The sequence below is a fragment of the Lontra canadensis genome, unplaced genomic scaffold (genome assembly GCF_010015895.1).
Source record: "Lontra canadensis isolate GAN:19392208 unplaced genomic scaffold, GSC_riverotter_1.0 scaffold25, whole genome shotgun sequence".
In the NCBI taxonomy this organism is placed as follows: domain Eukaryota; kingdom Metazoa; phylum Chordata; class Mammalia; order Carnivora; family Mustelidae; genus Lontra; species Lontra canadensis.
This window is the reverse complement of record NW_022631019.1, coordinates 6,137,418-6,160,716: the sequence shown is the minus strand read 5'-3', so window position 1 is coordinate 6,160,716 and position 23,299 is coordinate 6,137,418. Positions and strand designations below refer to the sequence as shown.

General features: G+C 54.6%; 1 protein-coding gene across 1 annotated transcript; it reads left to right on the top strand.

Moving 5' to 3' along the window:
- The first annotated feature begins 966 nt into the window (after nt 1–966).
- On the top strand, nt 967–17,780 carry GPR157 (G protein-coupled receptor 157). Its single transcript, XM_032863329.1, has 4 exons — nt 967–1,510; nt 13,201–13,414; nt 16,550–16,744; nt 17,116–17,780. Exons 1-4 carry the CDS (start codon nt 1,128–1,130, stop codon nt 17,329–17,331), a joined length of 1,008 nt encoding a protein of 335 aa, XP_032719220.1. The 5' UTR covers nt 967–1,127; the 3' UTR covers nt 17,332–17,780.
- Nucleotides 17,781–23,299: the final 5,519 nt, after the last annotated feature.

Sequence of the window (23,299 nt, the reverse complement as noted above, 5' to 3'; positions counted from 1 at the left end):
AAGGGAGGGGGTAAACGGGGAGTGACTACTACCAGTTCCTTTCCCAAGTGATGAAACCCTTGGGGAATTAGATAATGACAGTTGCACAGACTTGTAACGGTTGCACAGACTTGTGAATATACTGTAAACCATGGAACTGCACACTCAAAGGGGCCAATTTTGTGGTATGTGAATGGTATCTCAATTAAAAAAAAATAAGAAATTTTCAAAGAAGTAAAAACCAATAAATCGGGAATTAATATTTCACTACAAAAGACACCCTAATAAGCTTGACTTTACTTTTTGACTTTATTTTTACGAAATAAATGAAAACACTCCCTTCGCAAAGCAACCATCACTACCCTGTGAACAGTCCGGGTACCGCTGTACGAGGAAGGATGGTCACACTCCACGGTCTTTGGGCCACTAGTGGAGAGAACGCCTCGGCCCCTCACCCAGCGCACAACACCGCACACCAGCTGGCTGAACGAAGGTAACACTAGCCCTAAAGAGGCCAGCCCTTCCCCCTCCAGGACGGGACGTCCTATCCACCTGGCTAGAGCACGGGTGGCCCTGGCGCGGGAAGGGGGCCAGGCGGGGCGCGGGGACGCGGCAAGAGACGTGGGGGCGTGGCTCGGGATGGACGCTCAGGGGTCCAGGCGCTCCGCCGCGGACCACGCGCTAAGGCCACGGGGTGGGCGGTGGAGGGCGCGCGGCCTGGGCCGGGGCGGGAGGAGGAGAGCTGGGCGGAGGGCGCGGGGTCGGAGGCGGATCTCAGAGGGCGCCGGGGGCGGGGTTGGGGCGCAGAGGACCCCGGGATCTGAGTTGGGCCGGGAGCGGGAGGCGGGGGCGGAGGGCGCCGAGGTCGGGAGACCGCGGGTCGCGGCCGAGGGCGGGCGGCGGGGGGCTTAGTGGTGTGGGGCGGGGCGTGGAGGAGGCGAGGGGTGGAGCGCGGAGGCTGGGGCGGGGCGCGGGGCGGGGCGTGGAGGGGGCGGGCCGCAGGGCCGCGGGCCCGGAGGGACCGGGAGTGGCCGGGACGCGAGCCGTGGGCGCGTCTGTGCCCAGACGGCGGCGGCGGCGGGAGCCGCACGCGCGTCCCGGCCTCTGTCACCGCGGCGCCGCGGCCCCGGCCCCCTGCCCGCCCGGCCATGCTGTCGCCCGCGCCGCCCACCGAGCTGCTGCCGTCGGAGCGCGCCGTGGTGCTGCTGTCGTGCGTGCTCTCCGCGCTCGGCTCGGGCCTGTTGGTGGCCACGCACGCCCTGTGGCCCGACCTGCGCACCCGGGCACGGCGCCTGCTGCTCTTCCTGTCGCTGGCGGACCTGCTCTCGGCCGCCTCCTACTTCTACGGGGTGCTGCAGGACTTCGCGGGCCCCTCGTGGGACTGCGTGCTGCAGGGCGCGCTCTCCACCTTTGCCAACACCAGCTCCTTCTTCTGGACCGTGGCCATCGCCCTCTACCTGTACCTCAGCATCGTCCGCGCGGCGCGCGAGCCTCCGGCCGGCCGCCTACTCTGGGCCTTCCACGTCGTCAGGTGCGTGGCAGTGGCGCCTTCCCTCGAGTCCCCGACCCCCACCTGGGTCCTGCCTGCTGCCCTGTGGCCCTCGCGCCTTCCTGGCACCCGCATCTTGGTCGGAGCCCTGGCTGGGGGCCCAGAGGGTCGTGTCTGCTCGTGTTCCGAGGCAGTCGGGGGCCGGCGGGAAGACTTGGGCGGAGCGGTGGACCTGCCCTGAGCATCAGGGCAGAGGGCACCCCTTGGGCCGGCTACGGAGCCCGAACCTCCCGGAGAGGTTCGGGGCCAGCGCTCGGCCCTCGTAACTTGGAAGCCCCTGGGGAGATGGCGAGGCCACCTTATGCCTTTTGCCTCCTGCTTCCCTGCGTTCTGGCCATCTCTGCTACCCATGGGGAGAAGCTCCTCCTTCCCAGGCTGAGGGGGGAGATAGGTGCCGCTCCAGGCTGGAGAGGGCGGCGGCGCCCAGTCCCACCCTGTGCCACAGTAGGTATGACGCGTTCAGCCATTCCCAGGCTGGCTACCGGCGGCCAAATGCAGTGTCTCAGCGGGAAGGTTGACAGAGTATCGTCTTCAGTATTTTGTTTTTGCTCATCTCTAGACCCAGATGATCTGGACTTTCTAGGGTTCAGAACCTCTGAGGGTGAGGTCAGTGGCAGGGGCTGGTCTGGAAGAGGGCCCCCAGGGGCCTGGAATCTATGACAGTAGAGTCAATGGAGGGCTTTGCCTGGCCCTGGCATTAGAGCACCTCATCAGGACACCTTTGCCTGTGGAAGGTCGCCCTTTTCCTGGTGTAATTTCCCCAGTCTGAACACCGATGGTGTCCTGCACTCCACGCAAGGCAGGAATCCTTGGCCCTCTCCCAGATAAGAGCACCCAGTACTGCCCTAATTATAGGACCTCGCTGTTAAATACTTGAGTGCTTTCCATGGGACTGAGGACAGTCAGCACTTTGGCAGAGACAGGTCACCTGGGTGTCACAACGGTGAGATCACAAGCCTGCAAGAGTCACTTGACCTCTGGGGCTCAGAGCTGCTGGATGAACGCCAGCTGGTCCCTGGGAAGCTTAAATGACCTGCTCCTCAGCTGTTCATGTCAAAAGTTTTTCAGGGAGCCAGACAGGGCCTCAGATGCTGCAGAGATCCCCAGGGCCCCCTTTCCTCCCCTTGCAGCTTCCCCTGCCCCCCCGGCCCCCCTGCTGGCCTCTGCCTATTTCAGAGACACAGTCCTGGGCAGTCTGGCTGGGCGTGCACCAGAGTTCACATACATTTGAGAAGGAGCCCCAGACTGGACCTTCCTTTGCCAAGAATCTCTTCCCTTTTTCCCCCGCTCTTAAAAAAAGAATATTTAAAAGCAGTATATTTTTTAAATGATGGAGCGAATCTGATACATCTCCTGTAGAAAAAGATGTATTTTCTAATGAACCTGAGTTGGGAGTTCCTTCCTTTCAGTCCTAGAGGTGTTTAGTGTGATGCTGGGAAGAGACCTTCTCAGAAGCCAATTGGGTCCTCTGTGCTAGCCACGAAAAAGAAGGGAGTTGTTCATCTTGTCCTCGGAATGTGATCCATCAACTTCTCAAAAAAAAAATTACCAGGCTGCCTGGGTGGCTCAGTTGGTTAAGCCTCCAACTCTGATCTCAGCTCAGGCCTTGATCTTAGGGTCGTAAGTTCGAGCCCTGCACTGGGATCCACACTGGACAGGGAGCCTGCTTTAAAAAAAAAAAAAAAATACCTATATCCAAGCTACAAAGGGAGTTTGATAATTTGTTCTCTGGAGTTCCCTTTCAGAAGTTAGCTCTCAGCACCTTGCTGGTCTAAGAGAATTGATAGAAAACCCGTCTGACAGGTTCATTTATTGACCTAGATCCTCCCAGGCTGTAATGCTAATGACCTTACTGAGGGCTCTCCAGTGGCTTTCTTTGGAGTATGAGTTTAAAATGGTTAAAGACCTGTTGGCCTGAGAAATCTCATCTTCAGACAGAGACTCCTCAGTCATCCACTTGTAACCAGCTCAGCCTGCTGAAAATCGGTCCTCGTCAAACCTTCAGTCTGGGAAGGCATTTTAAAACGTGACAACGCAGAGGTTGAGAATGTCTGTTGGAGTTTTTATGAAAATTTTTTTTTTAAGATTTTATTTACTTGACAGACAGAGATCACAAGTAGGCAGAGAGGCAGGCAGGTGGGGTGGGGGAAGCAGGCTCCCCGCCAAGCAGAGAGCCCGATGCAGGGCTCGATCCCAGGACCCTGAGATCATGACCTGAGCCGAAGGCAGAGCCTTAACCCACTGAGCCACCCAGGCGCCCCTGAAATTATTTTTTTTTTTAAGATTTTATTTTTAAATGGTCTCTACACCCAAATTGCCGCCCAAACCCCAAACCCCAAGATCACGAGTCACATGCTCTACCGACTGAGCCAGCCAGGTGCCCCTGAAATGTTTAAAAAAACAAAAAACACAAATATTCTGGTAAATGGCCAAAGGAGACATTGCGACAAAAGAGTCAGAATGGTTCATCAATATATAGGGGAAAGTTTCTCCCATTAATAGTCAAAACAATACAAATTATAACAATGAGGTACATTTTCTTATTAAATTGGGAAAAAATAGGAAAGCGGAATACTAATGCGATAAATGCTGGTAAAACTGTTATTTTCCGACATTGTTATTGGCAGTGGAAACTGGGATAATCCTCATAGAAAGTATCTGGTTTGTACCCTTTGATCCACTAATCCTACTTTTAGGGACCCTGTGTAATGAGATAATCCAAAATACATTCAAAGCCGCAGATACAAAGGAGTTTGTGTGGGAATTTGGAAGCAACCTGAACATCCAAAATATACGGGAACAGAGGGTTACTAACTGTACCCCACAGGAATCGTTACGTAGCCATCAGTACTGGCTGTGAACATGATAGAATGTTAAATGAAAAAAAAAAAGCCATCTCTAAAACTGGACCACGGAAAGCAGGAGACCAGATAGGATCCTACACCACACCCCTTCCCAGAAAGGACTTGCACGATGCACGACCCCCTCACGCCCCATTGTAATACCTGAGCAGGTTCCCTTTACAGAAAGACTTCTTTGCCCACTGGGGAAGGAGGGCAACTTAGACTTTATGCTCAAGGAAATGGTATTTTATCATGAGTTGCGTCTGGCTCCGGAGTTCTTGCAAAGTGCCGGTCCATTCTGGAGCTCATTGGCCACCAGTAGTCTTGTGCTGGGCAGGACGGTCACCCTCTAGTCACAGCTCACGAGATTTGCCCGAGCTCACAAAGCCATAAATGGTTATGGTCTCAGGTTAGAACTCCAAGGGTCGGTCCTCCATTTATGATCCCGTCTTGTCTCTTGGCCTGAGGATAATTCTTAAGGTTGGGATATCATTACACAATTTATTTGTTAACTTTCCAGATTTCTGCCATTACAAACATGGTATCACATTGGCTTCTGTCTTCTGTGTTTATTTTTCTGGAGCCATTTAAGAGTATAGAGGATGATCCCGGAACCCCTAAATCCTTTGGTGTTTTTCCAAAAGAAAGGGACCTGGGTGAACACGTACACCTTCCAGAAGCAGGACAACGGTGTCGCCCGGAACAATGCTATTATCGGAGAGAGGACTTTACAGGGATGTTGTCTCTCCTGCCAGTGTCACCAGTGGCAAAGGGACACCTTTGGCTTGTGTCTGACTTAGTTGTCCAGTCTCTCTCTTGTCCGGCGGTCCGCAACAATTCTTTTTCCTTGGTGTTTCAGGACACTGACGTTTTTGAAAGGCGCAGGCCTGTGGTTTTGCAGAAGGTCCCTCTGATGGGCTCTCCCATGCTTCCCCACGGGTGGTTTCAGGTTCTGCACGGGGACTGGAATCCCATGGAAAAATCTTTGCATTGCTCCCTCCCCGGGGACTTGGGTTTGTTCTGCCTCTTGTGGCAGGAATTCTGATGGCCTGGCGAAGGTGTTTCCTGCTGGTTTTACAGGGTAGTTACTGTCCTCCCTTTTGGTAATGAAAAATACCTCGAGTATATAAAGACCTTCCTACTCCTCAGACTTTACCCACAAGGTTAGCACACGTCCAATCTGACAGTATTCTGAAAGTGAATTTCCTGTTTTTTGCTGCCTTTGTAAGGTTGCATGAGAATACTTAGCATCCAAGGGAAAGTCCTGGGTTAAGACGTGCCTCCCTGTCCACTGGCCGTGAGCCGTTGAGGCAGCCTGGTACAGAACCCCCTCGCCCCGTATTTCACAGTCATGTGCATGTGCATCTGGGAACGTTCATGCTACTCACCTGAGAAGATGTCCAGGAGCTCAGGCCCCCACCCACCGGACCAGGCGTTATGGGGTGTCCTGTGAGCAGGGGAGAAAGACTGGGCTGGGTGGGGAGCCTCATTGCCTCAAATCAGAAGAAAGGGTCCTGGCCAAGCCAGCCAGATGAGGCAGTCATAGGCTTTCTTCAGGCACCAGGTGGGAATGGGTATGGGCATGACCCATGGGCCCACCCGTGTCTGGAGGTTTGCTTGGGGATTCTAGGGGAAGAGTCTGTGGTTCCCAAGTTCTCCATCAAGACCGCTGCTGCAGGGAGTGGGAAGTTCTAAAGTAGACAAAAGGGGAAACACGGGGCCAGGAAGGGGAAGGTGCTCTAAGCTCTTTGATGGGGAACTAGCTCACTGTGGGGCCCGGTGATGAGGCCCCAAGCAGGTGTGTCCGAATGGGGGAGGCCCGTGTTAGCTGCCGGAACAGCACCCCGTGTCGCTCAGGGCTCCCCAGAATGACAAGAGTTGAACTGGCTTTGCTTTTGCCCCCTGAGAAGTGTTCAGAGGCCACTGCTGCCTTGTGAGGTCTCTACGTGGTGTTTTGTGTGCACGGGAAGAGGCTGTGAGAGAGAGAGCAGAGGCTGCCCTTGACCCTCCGACCCACTCGGCCGGGACCTGAGCCGTGTCTCTGAGCGCGGCAGGTGGCTTCCCGATGCCCACCGCGCCAGGCCGCTCGGGAGTGTGTGCTTACCAGTTCCTTTGCACACCCCACTCCCTTCTGTGGCTGGTGCCACAGACTGACCTCGTGGTGGCCTGGCCAATGGCTGGCCAGCGCCCTGAACTTCTCCCACGACCTACGCCTCTGCGCCACACTCAACAATAAGTGCCCTTTGTTCGGGGAAGAAACCTCCGGACAGCCCCCGGCCTTGTGATTCCTTCCACCAGGCCTGGCTCACGGCAGCTGCGCTACGCTCTGGGCCCAGCTCTGTCTTGCTCCCAGGAGCTCTCTAAATTGGCACATTGTTGCCCGATGGTTTTGTTCTCAAAGCATTTTCTTTTTTTTTTTTTTTTTTTTGAGTTGACCTGTGTGGCTTTCCATAGGCCACACAGCCCAGGGGCCAGGCCCTGCTGTTTGGGGGAGAAGACCCTTCTGTTTCTTTCCCAGCAGGGAAGGATCTGTAGGCTAAGTGAGGTTTGGGGTGAGGGGGAAGTGTGAGAATCTGACAGTGGGGGCCAAGGAGTGAGCAGACCTGGTAACCTCACCCCCGCCCCGACCCTGGGGCAGAGGTTCCAGAGACCGCGGGTGGGAACATCCCCATCGGAGCAGAACCAGGGGCTCTGAGGGAAACCCAGAGCATCACCGTCCGGAGACAGGCCCCCTCCTCGGGGGCACCGGGTAGATGCCTGGGAATTCAGGTACCGGGCTTCCCGGCCACCCGGCTCACTGTGTGGTGCTTCTGGTCCTGCTCCTCTGGAGGAGACTGAAAACCAGAAAGATGCTGGGGGGCCTGGCTGGCTCAGTCAGAAATGCGTGCAATGCTCCATCTCAGGGTCGTGAGTTCAAGCCCCATGTTGGGCACGAAGCCTCCTTTTAAAATAAATAAATAAATAAAAATAAAGACAAAAGGATGCCACATTCCAAAGCAGAGCTCAGCTCGTGAGAGACCTGACTGGCTTTTTGTCAGTTTACCTTTCCCCCCTAAGCTTGCTGAGGGACCCCACCCACTCTGTCAGCCCGGCTGTGGTGGGGTCCCTGGGCAATGGGCACCTGGGTCTCCCCCGCCGTTCGTAGAAAGCCTCTCTTTGTCTGCTGGGGCTGCCCTAGCAATGTACCACAGCCGAGTGGCTTAAACGAGAAAAGTCCATTTTCTCACAGTCCTGGAGGCTGGAGGTCGGAGATCGAGGTTGACAGGGCTTTCCTCTGAGGACTGTCTCTGTGGCTTGTATGTGGCCGTCCACACCCCATGTCTTCCCACGGTCTTCCCATTGTGTGTGTGTGTGGGGGGGGTTCCTGATCTCTTCATATAAGGATGGCGGTCAGGCTGGGTTAGTGCTCACCCTCCAGAACATTCTATTGGTCACTTTAAAGACCCCCATCTCCACCTACATTCAGATCCTGAGGTACCAGAAGTTAGGACTTCAGCATAGGAATTTGTTGGAGGGCGTACGCAACTCAGCTCTTAACAGTCTTTGAGGGCGGATGAAGCTGACTTGGGGTCTGGCCTTGGTTTCCGGGTGAACCCAAGGGAGGGGTGTGGACATTCTCTCGGAGAAGCTCTTGGTGTCCCTCCAAGTGGGGGATTGTGCTCCAAGTGTGGTCTCCCACGCTCCCTCCAACCCGATGACCCCAGCCCTGCTTCTCCTCAGTCTGAGTCACAGGTTTGGAGAGAAGGGGACCAAACACCGTTCACAGCATCCCCTGCACGTGGTCCCGTGGCTTCCTTCAGCGAAGCTGTCAGTTCAGTCCCTGGTTTCAGTCCTGAGTGGGGCACCCTCTCCTCCAGTCGTCTAATCCCATCTCCCCAGCCCGACTTCGTCCGGAGTCTCTGAACATTTGAGCTCAAGGCCCAGCATCTCCTAATGTGCATGGCTCTGGGGCCACCTTTACAATCTGAGATCTAGAAGGTGGGTTGCGAGCATGGAGACGAGGCAGGACGGCTCCCTGGCAGGTCTGGTCTGGCCACATCCCAGCATCAGGGTGATCCCTCCAACACATGTTTTCTAGGTCATAATCAGCTAAAGTCCTTGGTCTTTTTCATGTGCTATTATTCAGTGATACTGGTTTGGATTTTGTTAATGTTTTCGTTGCTGGCTTCTTTGGGGGGCAGGGAAAAAACTATTACATGGTATGTGACAGAAGATGGAAATATGCATTTCTGGAATGCAAGGGTCATGTCCCACATGTCTTTGTGGAGTGCTTTCTAGATTCACGGTGCCTACAGCTCAGGCTGGCCCCGTGGCCGGAGCATCGCTTGGCTTATCTGAGGTTGCCAAAAATACTGACTTTCTCCTTACTCTTCAGATGGAGAACCTTGGGACATCTTCAGCAAATTACCCTTTTTCTATCCTCTGTCCATTGGTGTCCTGGAGCCAGCTGGGGAGACCCAGTTATTAAATTTTAGGGCATTTTAGGAGCTGGTAGTTAAATATAATCATTAATAAAAACTAAATTATATAAACTTATAGTAAGTTGTATTAAAAAGTAGTAAAAAGGAAAAACTACATTTTTAAAAAGATTTTATTTATTTATTTGAGAGAGAGAGCAAGAGCATGAGCTGGGGGGTAGGGCAGAGGGAGAGGACAAGCAGACTCCCCGCTGAGTGTGGACCCCCCCCCCCCGCCTGCCGAGATCATACGTGAGGCTGAAGGCAGACGCTTAACTGACTGAGCCACCCAGGTGCCCCACTAAAAACTACATCTTAATTACTTTACTATTATCTGTGAATAATTTACAACTGTGGTATGGAAATACTATCAGAAATACTGTACATCTGTCTCCAGCCACATGTGCTGATGGCTTGAAATTAGTCCTAGGAATATTTGCCCTGTGGAGAATGGCAGACACGACAGATGAGGGCTTGGTTTGTTGTTCTGCTGATTGTGTAGAACAGAGGTCAGCAAACTTTCCCTGTAGAGGACCAGAGCAGGTGTTATCTGCTCTCTATTGCGACTGTTCAACTTCTGCCCGTGTAGCCTGAAAGCAGCCCAAAACGATGCACAAAGGAATGAGTGTAAACGAGGCTGTGTTGCAATACAACTTTATTTAAAAAAGTAGAAACCACACCCCCAGCCAGATTTGACCTGAGGGATGGAGTGTGCTGGACCCCTTCTCTAGACTTCAGGTGATGGAGAAAATGTCAGTAGGGAAGATGATACTTAAAAGTGCTGCTTGTGTGAACTTCAGAGGTGGTACCCACACGAGGGCCGGCGGGAAGCCGGGTATTCAAGGGTGTGAGAAGAGGCGGTATCATGGAGCAGGAAAAAAAAAGAAAAGAAAAGAAAAAATACTCTTCCAGGGCTGGGAAATGAATATTTGCTCCCACAAGGAAATCACTCCCTGGTCACCCTTTGTCTTGTCCCTTAGGTCTTCCTTTTTTCACATGATTCTTACATGTGGAGGAAAATGAAAACACAACCAGCTTTACGTCCTGAAACTACTTTCATTTCATTTCACCCAACACGTCCCGTGAGGCTCGGGTGGCTATCCGGAATCTGCCACTAGGGTCGCAGCGTGTTGTGTGATTACTTGCACACTGGGTGCCTCTGGGTGCCTCTCGTCTTTCCTGTCAGTTAAAGTAATAAATGTCCGTGTGCAAGCATACATCCGTGCACACGCACACGCGCACAGACACGTCTGTGTGTGGAACCTGTTGCTAAGCGTTACCAGCACCACACCGCCCAGCCCCACAAATCACAAGTCTGCAGAGCCTGCTTGGCTGGGTCATTAGACTCTCCTCCCTCCCACTCCATTCCCACCCCTCCCTGGTATTACTTCTTCTTACCACCTCCCATTGAAATGCCTCTCGAGCAGCTTCTGGCCACACGTGCTTAGATTCAAATAGTGACTCTGATTGATCAGCCCACATTCTTTTTTTTTTTTTTAAGATTTTATTTATTTGACAGAGATCACAAGCAGAGAGGCAGGCAGAGAGCCCGATGTGGGGCTCGATCCCAAGACCCTGAGATCATGACCTGAGCCGAAGGCAGAGGCTTAACCCACTGAGCCACCCAGGTGCCCCAGTCAGCCCACATTCTTTACCCGTGAAAGCCCTCTCTTCCTGTTGGGTCTTCTCTCTGGCTATTTCCCAACATAAACTTAGCTCCAGGTGCACCCAAGTCAGAGAGAGGAAATGCATCACTTTGTAGATTTCTTACCACGATGAGAGCCCAGAGTCACGAAATGGGGTCTGTCTCCAGGTGGGGCCCAGGTCTCCTGCGAGGGCCAGCCACCAAGATGCTGAGGAAGGAGAAATCACTGCCTATGAGTGGGCTCCTTCCTCCTGCATGTCTGCCCTGCGCACTTCCTTCCAGCCCCGAGGGCACCCCTCCACTCCCGGGCAGCCCCCTGCAGGGTGAGGTGCCCTCCACACCAGGCTTTTTCTGGTCAGTCGGTCGCAGGGTTCCTTGGAGGAACCCAGTAAACCATAAGGTGATGAGTGCAGTTTTAGTACTTTAAAAGCCTTTTACTTGGGTGCCTGGGTGGCTCAGTCTGTTAAGCATCTGCCTTCGGCTCGGGTCATGATGCTGGGGTCCTGGGATCGAGCCCCACATAGGCGCGGGGGAGTCCCTGCTCAGTGGGGAGCCTGCTTCTCCCTCTCCCTTTGCTCCTCCCCCCTGCTCATGCTCTCTCTCTCTCTCTCTCAAATGAATAACTAATCTTTAAAAAAATAAATAAAAGCCTTGTACTTCTTTTTCAATGACCATGACATCCTTGCAGTGAATAGTTAAGGAGTGAATCGGGGAAGGCTGTTTCCTCCACTGGCCTCAGACTTCGTTCATTCAGCAGGTCCTTGCTTGGCCCCCACCAGGTGCCAGGCGCTGTTCTAGATGCCGGAAAGTGCAGGGCACCTGCCCTCACGGAGCTCATAGCTGGGACATACATTGTCTCCAGATCCCAGCACGCCGTGAATTGTTAAGTGGCAACCCTGTATTATGACAAAACAGTTTGACGCTAATCTGTATCAGCTTCACAAACAACCACTAGATCGAGCGTTTAAAATGGACAAACTCCTGGGGATAACTTCGTCCCTTTCTTGTAAAGCTTTAACTTCTATGGGTTTGTTGTCCCTTCTGTGCCTTTGTGACCTCAAGGAGGACATGCTGCTTCCCGCCTCCCCCGCCTTCCCCACTGAGCGGGGAGAGTGGATGCTGAGGGTGTGGTGGCTCTGCCCTCATGCCCTCATCTGGGCCCCCAGAGGCCAGTATGGGAAGGGGGGGCGGGTCAAACAGGCACCTCCGTTCTGAAAGTGCCCAACGCAGAGTCCTTCCCAGGCCCAGGGAGTTGGCTTTCTCTGTCCCGCACAGCCCCGCAGCATCTAGAGAACCTGATTGAACACAGCACTTCTACTCATTTTGGCAAGACTAACATGCAGCTGTGGTCTCATCATTGTTCTAGAACTTTCTCTCAAAAAGAGCTGCTCCTGGCTGGCTCCATCAACTCAGGGCATGCAACTTTTGATCTCAGGGTTGTGAGTTGGAGCCCCATGTTGGGGGTAGAGATTCCTTAAGTTAAAAAAAAAAAAGAGAGAGGAAGAAGAAGAAGAAAAGAAAAAAAAGAAAGCCACTGTTCCTTACACAGAGCTCTCAGGAAATAACCGATTTCTTTCTTTCTTTTTTTTTTATAACCGATTTCTGAGCTGAGTGTCTCACTGATGACAGGTTCCTGCTTATACAGGGCCTGTCATGTACGCTGGCTGTTTATACACTGCCAGCGACTGACCTGGGCCTTGGGCCCGCGTGCGCTCTCCCAGGGGCAGAGACGGCACAGGCCCTCCAGGCCGGAATCCTGGGACGTCGGACGTGACTCAGGACCGCAGTCAGACCCACTGACACACTTACCCAGTCCCGCGTGCCAGACATGCTCCCCTTGGTTTATTCCCATAGTGACCTGCTCTCTTCTAGGCACTGTGCCTGTCCCCACTTTGTGGAGAAAAACGTGTCGAGGCTGAGTGGGGTCAGGGCCAACTTGGGCCCTGCTTCTTGCCTGGCAGCCCAAGCTCTGAGCCACCCCAGCGTGCCACCACGAAGCCTGTGTGTCCCCCTGGCCCGTGTCAAATGCTTCGCAAGCAGACCTTGCGGGGACACTGGGAAGCTCCTTGGGGCTTGGCATTATCTGGCTGTGTTGCCGAAAAGTCAGCCTGGCACTGCCCTAAGGGGGGGGTCCCAGTGCCAGGCCTGATGCTTTAGAGGACCCCCTTTGATCTTTGCTAGGAATACCCCTTCTCAGAGAGCAAGGAGCCCTCAGGTCCGGAGAGATATGTCTACTACCCAAGCCCCGGTCCCCCTTCTAGATCCTGCTGCAGGTGCACAGGACCCCGGAAGTCCCCGCTGCGGCAAAGCCAGGCTGCCAGCGTGTACACCCCAGACCCAGGCGGCCAAGGGGGCTGTGTGGGTGAGACACAGGTGCAGGCCACTCTGGGGGCAGGAGGGAGCCGCCCTCCCCGAGCCGCAGCCCTCTCACGCCCATCTCCAAGAGGCCCAGCAATTCTAAATCAGAACTCGGACTCCGAGGGGCTGGGGGGTGTGTGGGTCCAGGCAGGAGGCCAGGACATCCCTGCATCCTCTTCCCCCGGCTCTGTGACAGTAGGGTGGGCCTGCGGGACTGGGGGGCGAGGGCAGTTGAGGACCCCTCCCCCACTTTCTCCAGGGATGCTGTGTGGTCCAGGGTTTGGGGGGGCGGCCTGTGGCTTTGCCCCTTCTGGCTCTGCTGGGAGCAGGGCCTGACCGGGGCTGCCCCATGTGCCTGTTGTCCCTCAGCTGGGGCGTCCCGCTGGTCATCACCGTAGCCGCTGTCGCTCTAAAGAAGATCGGCTATGACGCGTCGGACGTGTCCGTCGGCTGGTGCTGGATCGACCTGGAGGCGGAGGACCGCCTGCTGTGGATGCTGCTGACCGGGAAGCTCTGGGAGATGCTGGCTTACGTCACGCTGCCCGTGCTCTACTTCCTCATCAGGAAGCACATAAACAGGGCGGTAGGTGCCTGTGGCCGCCCCCTCCCCAGGCCCCCAGACCACAGCTCTGAGCGGCTGTGACGCCCTAGCACCTGCTGGGCTCCGCCACTCAGGACAGGGCAGGGGCACACCCCATGGCCATCGGGTTTGCTAGTTATGCAGCCCCAGAGGGAGTGGGTCCTGTCGCTCCTCCGTTGTGGACAAGGAACCAGAGGCCGGCAGAGGTGAAGGGGCTCCCCAGACTCACCCAGCCCCTGAGGCCCAGGCCTTGTGCGTGGAGTCTGGAAGAGGAGCGCCCAGCCTGTGATCTGGGCACAGGCATCTACTGCCCCCTCCTGGCAGGCCTCCAGGCTTGCGCCACCTCCAGGGGAGTGCATCCCAGAAGCTGAACTGAGATGCCCTTGAGAGACGGGAGCTTGGCATTTTGTACTGTGACACGGACGCCACACCATGTCCCCTGTGGCCACTGAAGGTGGGTCATACACATACTCTTCAGGGTCTCAGGAGCTCAGAGAGCAAGAGCTGGGCTGGCTGGAAAGTCAGGCAAGAAAGTTTTTCCTCTGACGACGTGGCCAGATGATTCCTTGTCCTTAACTGCGTGGCTGACAGGTCACAGCGGGGCGCTGCACGGGGACAGGGCGGGAGCGCCGAGGGGGCGTCTGAATCCGGGCCCCAGGGTGCTGCGGCTGTTCTGTTTGGGGCTTTTGTCTTTGCCCATTTCTCAGGGGCTGAAACTGCAGGGGCACGTGTCCCCTGTCTTGGGTCTTTCACAGCATCCTGTGACATGGCAGCCGTTTCTGAGTTTGTAGGGTACTCCCCACTGCTGACTGTGCTCCTGCCTGTGGCTTCTGGGTCTAGATTTCAGGTTCTCTTTTCACTCAGAAAGTCCACTGCCTCCCCCACCTGCCCGCCACCCTCTTCCAATACGGTGGGGCTTACCAACAGGCCTGAAATCTGTCTTCTTGCTGGTCTCCTGCCTGGGCCGGGAACACCCTTCTTGGCTCCTTTTTTGCCCTGGGAAGGTTCTGGACGCCCAGGCTGCCCCTCTGCAGCTGCCCTTCTGTGGGCCTCTCTTCTTCCTTGGCCTTTGCGGGGAACCTGGGGCCATGTGTGGGAGGCCAGGGGGAGAACGAGTCCTCTCGCAGAGCTCTGCAAGTGTTTTCCAGAAAATGGGAAGACTAGTGGGCAGGGAGGTGTAGGGGTTGTTCTCTGCCTCTAGCTAGGAAGGAGAGCTAAAAATAAGTCCCTCTGGGTGGCTCTGTTGGTTAAGTGTTGGACTCTTGGTTTCAGCTCAGGTCATGATGTGGGGGAGGAGGAGGGAAATCAAGCCCTGAGCCAGGCTCAGTGCTGAGCACGGAGTCTACATCAGATTCTCTTTCCCTTCCCCTCTGCTCCTCCCCCCACCCCGCCCCTGCTCATGCACCCCCTCTCTAAAATAAACAAAAATAAAATTTTTAAAAAAGATTTTTATTTATGTGACAGAGAGCACATGTAGGGAAAGCAGCAGGCAGAGGCAGAGGGAGAAGCAGACTCCTCACTGAGCAGGGAGCCTGATACGGGGCTCGATCCCAGGACCTGGGATCACGACCTGAGCCAAAGGCAGAGGCTTCACCAACTGAGCCCCCCAGGCGCCCCCAAAATAAAATCTTTAAAAAAAAGAAAAATAAGTGAACTGGAGAGAACTTTGCAAAGAAGAGGACAGCCACCCTGCTCCCCTGTGCCCTCACCACATCCCTGCCAGGCTGCTCTAGGCCCCAGGGGAGGAAAGCAGGAAGCAGGTGCTGAGCAGGGCACCCTGGGTGCTCAGAATGTCAGTGTGGGTGACTTCTCCCCTCACCTGGGCTATCACAGGACACAGGACCAGGCTCAGAAACACATCTCTGTTATGAGCAGTTGCATCTATTTTTTTTTTTTAAGATTTTGTTTATTTATTTGAGAGGAAGAGACAGAGGCAGTGAGAGCAAGGAGGAGAGGGAGAAGCGGATTTGCCACTGAGAAACAAGCCTGATACGGAACTCAGTCCTAGCACCCGGGCTCCGTGACCTGAGCCAAAGGCAGATGCTTAATAACTGAGTCACCCAGGCGTCCTTGCATCTGTTTTTACAAATTCAGTTGAGATCTGGAAATGGAGCTTCCTGCCTTCCTCTCACTGAAGGGTGTTCCCAGGAGTAGGGAAGCCCAAAGCCTGTGCCTGCTCACTTTTTCTTCTGCCCCAGTTTTGGATGGAGCCCCTCCTTCATAGCCTTTGCCCTGGGGGAGTTTGCATTCTAGAAGGGGAGGGCAGGACGATAATAAGTAACAGGCCTGATAAATAAGGATGAATGCCATCTAGGAAGGAGGATGGTAAGAGCTACAAAAAAACAGGCAAAAATAAAGAGCAGAATCTGGGGACAGGACGGTAGTAGGGAAATAACCTATGCACTTGAAATGGGATTGTCAGGAGGCCTCCTCCAGAGGGCGACATTGAGCAAAGGAGCGAAGAAGGCGAGAAAGTGAGCCTCCGGGCAGATGGGAAATAGCACTCCAGATGGGAACAGGTAGTGCAAAGGCCCTGTGGTAGGGTGTGCTGGGGGAATATGTTTGGGGAATAATGAGGAGGCCTGTGTGGCTGGAGTAAATGAGGCGAAAGCAGTAAGCATGAGGTCAGAACTAGACTAGAGTCTGAGACCTTCAGATAGAACTGAATCTGACTTAGGTTTCCAAGGAACCGCGCTGCTTCCAGGCTAAGAATAAGACTGCAGCAAGAAGGAGTTTGGGTGTGAGGGCGACGGAAGAAGACAGCTAAGACAGACTTGCCGCGGCCCAGAGGAGTGGTGGTGGCACTTAGACCGGGTTGGTGGCAGTGGCAGTGGACAGGGCATCGGGGTTCTGGCTCTCTTTTGAAGGTGGAGCCTGCAGGTCTTGGCCAGAGGAGGGACATGGGTGACAGCAACAGGAGAGAGTTGGCGGCCCCGGGCACCTGGAAGGATGCGGGTTTGTTGGCCGAGGTGGGGCAGTGCACACTAGGCCTGGGGGTCAGGATCCGCCGCGGCGCCCTGACACCAGAGATGTCAGCCGTGGCTCAGACCCCCGCACGGGGCTGCGCAGCATGCAGTGGGGTGAAGGCGGCAGGGCAGCCCGCCGTGCTCACCCCTGTTCTCCGCATCGCCTGTACAGCACGAGGCCCTGTCGGAGTACCGGCCCATCCTCTCCGAGGCACACCGGCTGCAGCGCCACGCCTCCGTGGCCGACAAGAAGCTGATCTTTATCCCACTCATCTTCATCTGCCTCCGGGTCTGGAGCACCGTGCGGTTCGTCCTGACCCTCTGTGGCTCCCCGGCCGTGCGGTCACCAGTGCTGGTCGTTCTGCATGTATGTGGGCCTGCCCTCCCCGGCCCTTGCCTCTCCCCTGCCCCCACCCCAACCCCGGGAAGGGTGCGTGCTTCCCAGTGCACTGGCTGGCAGGGATCCCGGTTCCCTGCCTGAGCCAGGGAGCCTTAGTGAGAGAAGGGGAGAAGGGCAGTGAGGCTGTCCTACGGCCCAGGAACATGAAGGGGCTCTCCAGGGGCCTGGGAGTGATCCTGTCCTTCCCACCCCAGAAGGCCTGCACATAGGGGTTGCAGACCAGCCTCAGCGGGGGGAGGACAGGTTCTGGGGTCCGCAGCCCTTCCCAGTCTCCTTATGTGTGCACGTCCGCCCCCCTCCAGCCCTGGCACTCGTGCCTCTCCTCTTCTCCCCAACAGGGTATTGGGAACACATTTCAGGGCGGTGCCAACTGCATCATGTTCGTCCTCTGCACCCAGGCCGTCCGAACTCGGCTCTTCTCCCTCTGCTGCTGTGGCTGCCTCTCCCAGCCTTCTGCTGAGAGCCCGGCTGGCCCTCCCAAGGCTCCTGCATCCTCCAAGACAGGAGAATCTCAGGGATCCAGACAGACCCCGGATGAACTTCCAAGCACCTGAGCTTGGCCTTTCCTGGTTCTGTGCACAGGTGCTGCCTACCTGGGGACACATGCTTCTGTGAGTCCCAGCCACAGAGAGTGGGGGCAGGCTCCCACTGGTGCTTGAAGCCTTCTGCTTTTGAAGCTCTTGACCCCCCTTGTGGGGGAGCGGCCACAGACTCAGCTGCTTCTACCTCCTAAACCCTTAGGTGGCACAGCCCCACTCCCACCTGTGTCCTTCTGCACGTGGGGGCACTTGCCTGCATGAGGGTCGGCAGTGAGATCGGTACGTGATCACTGTCAGGTTGCCTACCACAGAGCCTTTGCACTAGCTGTTCCCACAGCTGACCACACAGCACTGTTTACAATTCGAGGGACCCACACCTAGGGGAAAAGCACAAAGAGATATATATGTATAACATGCACCCGTCCTAAATAAAATGCCAGGGGTTACCCCAGGTGCATCCCCCAGTTAGATGTTGCGAAGCTGATTTTTGGTTTGTTAGAACATTGAGATTGCCCAGAGAGCCCAGCTTTTCTTGGATAGCTTTGCTGGCCAGCAAAAGAGCCAGTTCCCTTTAACTAGGTGCAAGGTTCCCATGAGGTTTCTGGGCATCTGGTCTCCTTGGGACCTCCAGATCCAACCCTCGATGCAAACTGCGCTTGACTTGCCAGTCTAGGCTAGAACCCAGACTCCTGCCTGCCTCCACCGGTCTCTTTAATGCCCAGTTCCCTTCTCCTTCGCGAGAGCTGGAACAGGGACAGGAGGAGGCATTGCAGGGAATCCCAATGGATGTGGGATGCCTCCTAAATCCTGGACGGGCGAGCTGGGGAGGGATGTGGCTGATTCACTTCCTGGCTTCGTTTTTCATAGGCAGGGTGACCAGAGAGTTGGTGAATGACCCAAATAACAGATTCCTCCAGAAGGTGAAGCTTTGGGGGGTGGGTTGGGCGAAGTGACACACGTGTCATGGGGTGATTATTTACATTTAAAAGAAAAGGAAAAAAATAAACCCGTATCTCTATAGTCATGGCTCTTCCACCAACATTTTCCTGTTCCTTCAGAAAAACGTTTCTCTATTAAGTCATAAGCCACTGGCTAAGGTGGCAGGTGTCAGTGTCACGGCAGGCGGCTTGGGGAGAAAGAGTACAACTTCAACCTACCGGTGTCCCTCCCCTGGGTTCGGTCAGAACTCTACCAAACCGAAGTAATCTTCTGAACCAGTAAGATGGTTCTGGATTAAAACCAGCCTCACCACACCGAGGATCTCCATTTTATTCTCCAAACCAAAATCTGTCACAGGAAGAGAGTCTGAAAGAAAGAGTCCTCAACAGAGCTATATCCAAAATGCTCATTTTCGGTTTCCTTTTTTTAAAGTTTTCTTTATGAAAATCATCCGGTGATCATCACCCTTACGACTCACCATAAGCCCTGGGCGGCCCTACAGAAAGCTACTTGCTGGTAGGCCAATCTCCTTTTTTTTTTTTTTTTTTAAGATTTTATTTATTTGTTTGAAGACAGAGATCACAAGTAGGCAGAGAGGCAGGCAAAGAAAGAGGAGGAAGCAGGCTCCCTGCAGAGCAGAGAGCCGGATGTGGGGCTCGATCCCAGGACCCTGAGAGTATGACCTAAGCTGAAGGCAGAGGCTTTAACCCACTGAGCCACCCAGGCGCCCCCCCCCCGCCTTTTTTTTAAGATTTTAGGTAGGCCAATCTCCTTACAGAAATGGCCAAGATAAGGGGAATCCAGGGACCCCCTAGAGACGGTCGGGCAGATCATGGGTCCATAGCTGGTTAAGACCCTCACCTTGGCTTCTGGGACGGGAGCCGACATTCAGGAAATTGCTTGTTGCAGGAAAGAAAATGGTTCAGAGCTGAGTTAGCCTGCGGACCACGGAGCCTGCGGTGAGAACAAAGCCTGCTCGGAAGGGGGCCCCAGAGTCTGGCTCAGCCGGCAGTGCTGGCTGCCCGACCCGGCGCGGCTCCCGCAGGACCGGCCAGGCCTGGACGTCCGCCCGCAGGCCGCGGCCAGGGAGGCCCGGCAGCAGGAGTAGGGGCTCGGGAGAATCCCTGGGCCGCTGGGGACCCCTCCGCTTCTCATTCCAGTCGCGTGATGCCCCTGCTGTGTGCTGGCTGCTTTGGCCAGAACCACCCAAAAGTTACCCCCGGGCTTATTCCCATTTCCGCTTCCCCGGCGGCCCGCCGCCGTCTGCGGGGCCCAGATGTGTTACTGTGATTGGTGGGGACAGGTGGGCCCGGGAGGGGTGCGGTCGGCGGGGACGGGGCAGGGGGCGGAGCTGAACCTCTGTGGGGTTCAAACCTGGAATGTGGTGGGATGAAGTCGTGTCTTAGGAGCCCAGGAGGGGCTCCTGCTTCCGATCAGAGCAGGAGAGCCTGCCTTCCTCTCGCGCTTGGCTCGGCCCCGGGGGTTTCTTTCTCTTCCACCAACCCCGCTGGCGACCCTCCCCGGCGTCCTCCCGGCGCAGACGCGGGCAGGTGCTTCCGCCCCATCCGGTGTCCTCAGCCCACGGCCCTCTCCTCTCAGGCACTTTCTGAACCTCGGTCTTTGAGTCAGACACGTTCTGCCTCTCTGTGCTTCTGAGTTCTTTATGTTTGTTTGTTTTGCCTTTGAATAAAGAGTATTAATTGGCCTGGGGTTAAGGGTGCACACAGAGCTCCTCTTCCGTACACGACAAGAAGAAACGTTGTACAAGAAACCTTTTACAAACGTCCTGCCCCGGCGTAATAACAGCCCGAGGTCTTTTTGGCCGGTGCAAAACTGTATTGAAACCCTGGGTCGAAGCCAAAGTCTTGCTATTTTAAATTAAATAAAATAATTATTTTTCTTTTCTGTGATAAACTGTTTGGCTCTGATGGGGTTGCAGGGACGGGGCAGGGCGGGGCGGGGTGGAGATGGTTTTGTCCAGAGGCGCCTGGGTGGCTCAGTGGGTTAAGCGTCTGCCTTTGGCTCAGGTCTTGATCCCAGGGTCCTGGGATAGAGTCCTACATCAGGGTCTCTGCTCTTGGAGGGAGCCTGCTTCTCCCTCTCCCTCTGCCCCTCCCCCAACTTGTGCTCACTCTCTCTCTCTCTCTCAAATAAATAAATAAAACCTTTATTTTAAAAAAATACACATTTGTCCAAACTCACACAATGTCCAACACCAAGAAGGGACCCTAACGTGCTCATACAGACACTCGATGACTATGTGCCCAATAGGTTTGTCCAAGGTCACGAGCACAGCACTCTGGTGGAGAGTGTAGATAATGGGAAAGGCCACGCGTGTGTGGAAGTCGGGGTATACGGGAGACCTCCGCACTTGCCCCTCACTTGCACTGTGAACCTAAATCTTTCTAAGAATCAGTCCTCATAAGATTAACTAATTGAAAATACACTGACTAGCCCCTAGAAACGGCTCTCATCTTCATTACATTAATTTTGCTATAAAGAAGCAACAAGCCCAAACTTCAGTCCTCCTGAAAGAGCAGTGCCTTGTCCTGCCTCTTTGAGGCGATCGCTGTGATGTGTTTCGAGGGGGCTTTGGGGGGTGCTTTTTTTGTTTTTTTCTTTTTAGCTACTCTCTCCTTTGCATTTTCCCCCAAGTCTCTAACCTAGATGCGCCACGCTTATCTGTGAGATAATGGGAGAAGCCTCTCTCCTGCCCACGCTGAGGAAACTTCCCGCGACCCTTCGCCCCTCACGAGGTGCTGTGTGCCTCTCCCTGTCCATCATCCTTCATCACCTTGTCCCTGACCTTCCTGCCCACCTCCTCGTCCTGCTCAGGGAGGTCCTGCGCACCCCCCAAAGCACAGTCCGCCCCGGAGACTCCAGACTGAACCACAGGGGCCTCAGGAAGAGGCCCAACCTCCAGCGCGCTCTGGCACCTGTCCCCGTGTCCCGCCCCCCACCCCCACCCCCTGCAAACAGCAGGCCGGTCTGTGCTTGCAATGTGCTTGTGTCTTCTCACTGCGGACAAGCAATTCGGACACCAGCTGGGAGTCTGACAATTCAACTCAATTCTGACACTCTGTCCCTGGGGACAGTATCAGGTGCCACCGGTGAAGGGCCTCGTCCCACAGGACCGGCCCCCCCATCCCCCCTCAGATGCCAGTCTCAAGTGACCTGTGCTTCTGACCAACCAGCCATGATCAGAGGTTCCCATGACCCCCTCCCCGGATGTGATGAATTTGCTGGAGTGGTTCACAGGACTCAGAGAAACACTTTACCTCCTTGATCACTGGTTGATGATAGAAGGCTGTAACTCGGCAACAGCCAGGCGGAAGAGATGCATGGGGCAAGGCCCAGGGGAAGGGTACCACTCCCCCCCCGAGCCTCTTCGTGTTCACCAACTCAGGAGCCCTTCAGATCCCCGTCCTCTGAGTTTTTTTTATGGAAGCGTCATTACAGGCACACGATAGCCCATCTCTAGGTTACATAGGGGCTTTCCCAAAAGTCACCACTAGGACATAAAGATGGCTTTACCACTCTCAACACTTGGGAAATTCCAAGGACCTTAGGATCTGTACTCTAGGAGTCAAGCTAAGTAAGATCCGATATATATTCCTTATTAAATCCCAGATTCCCAGGCATGTCCCTTGCTGTTGGCTCTCCCTGGAAATCCCTTCTTTCCCTTTTTGCCTGGCCTTTCACTTCTGCCCTTAACCAGCTGACAGCCCCAAGGTCACCTCCCTCTGGTCCACGGCCTTCTTAAGAGACCTCTGGGATGCCACAGTGTCTACAGAGATGACTCTTCCAGCATGTTCTTCCAGAGACTGCCTGATTCCTGGCACGTAGCCAGCCTCTATACGGGCCAGCCCAGCACACATCTGGCAGGTGAGAAACTGGGGAAGAGGCAAGCTGCTTTCTGAATGAAACACGTGGGTCCAAATCAACCAACCGAAAACCGCCCCCGAAATACTTACTGAAGCAAGAGTCCAGAATCCAGGCTCCACGAAGTAAGGGTGCCCACCTTGAGGAGGGCAGGACATTCTTAGCAGCTATAGCTAGAGTTTCCTGAGGTCTCACTGATGTGGCTTCAACTGGGGACTGTGACCCAATGGCCAAGAAAGAATTCTTGAGACATTTTCGGTGCAAAAAGGTAGTTTTATTAAAGCACGGGAACAGGACACCTGGGGGCAGAAAGAGCTGCTCCCCAGTTGTGAGGCAAGGCTGATTGTAGACCTGGGGGGAGTGGGTAAGGACAAAGGAAGTTTCCAGATTGTCATATGTCAAAGGAGACTTCCAGCATCCTGGAGGGTGGGTTAATATTAAGGTTGCCTTTTGCCAAAGTATTACCATCAACTTGGCTGGGCCCCTTAGGAAGGTCACTGCCTGTCCCAAGTGCTTCTCAATGGGCTGTAAATCATAAGAGATTTAATTTGATCTATATTTCTTTTACCTCTGTTCTCCACGTCCTTCCCCCCCTGAATAATTTTGACCCTTAAGTTTTTCAGTTTGCTGCGGGAGGAAGGTCTTATCTTCTGTAACTTCATCTTGCTGAATGGGGGTGGGGGGGTAGAGGCGTCCCTACCTATGGGTCAACATTGGGGACAGATCCACATATGAGTTACGAAAGGCAGAGGCAGCTGAATCCAGAGGACATGGACGGATCTTCCCCAGTGGAAAGGACCGTCTGTCAGCTTGAAGTTACCGCAGTGAAGGAGTCTGGGCACTAGGTGGAGAGAGACCTGATCAGAATAAAAAAAGGAAAACAAACAGAGCCCAAATAAGAGTCCTTTGAGAGTTGAGAAAATCCTCTTCCAGTTCAGAGGTGGGGTGGGGGGCAGAGGGAGAGAGAATCTCAAGTAGAGATTCCTCGGGGCTCAATCCCAGAGCTCTGAGATCATGACCTGAGCCCAAATCAAGAGCTGGCCACCTAACACCCTGAGCCACCCCGGTGCCACATTCATTCTGGCTTTTAAGGAACAATTTTGTCTTCCCAACCACACAGAACTGGTTAGGGTGAGGGCTGAGTTATATTAAGTGTTGGCTA

Excerpts from the sequence above, each read along its gene's own strand:
- GPR157 (XM_032863329.1), top strand. The coding sequence starts at position 1,128 with ATGCTGTCGCCCGCGCCGCCCACCGAGCTGCTGCCGTCGGAGCGCGCC. Across the intron at positions 13,415-16,549 it reads GGAAGCACATAAACAGGGCG|CACGAGGCCCTGTCGGAGTA; the intron begins GTAGGTGCCTGT and ends TCGCCTGTACAG. Across the intron at positions 16,745-17,115 it reads CAGTGCTGGTCGTTCTGCAT|GGTATTGGGAACACATTTCA; the intron begins GTATGTGGGCCT and ends TCTCCCCAACAG.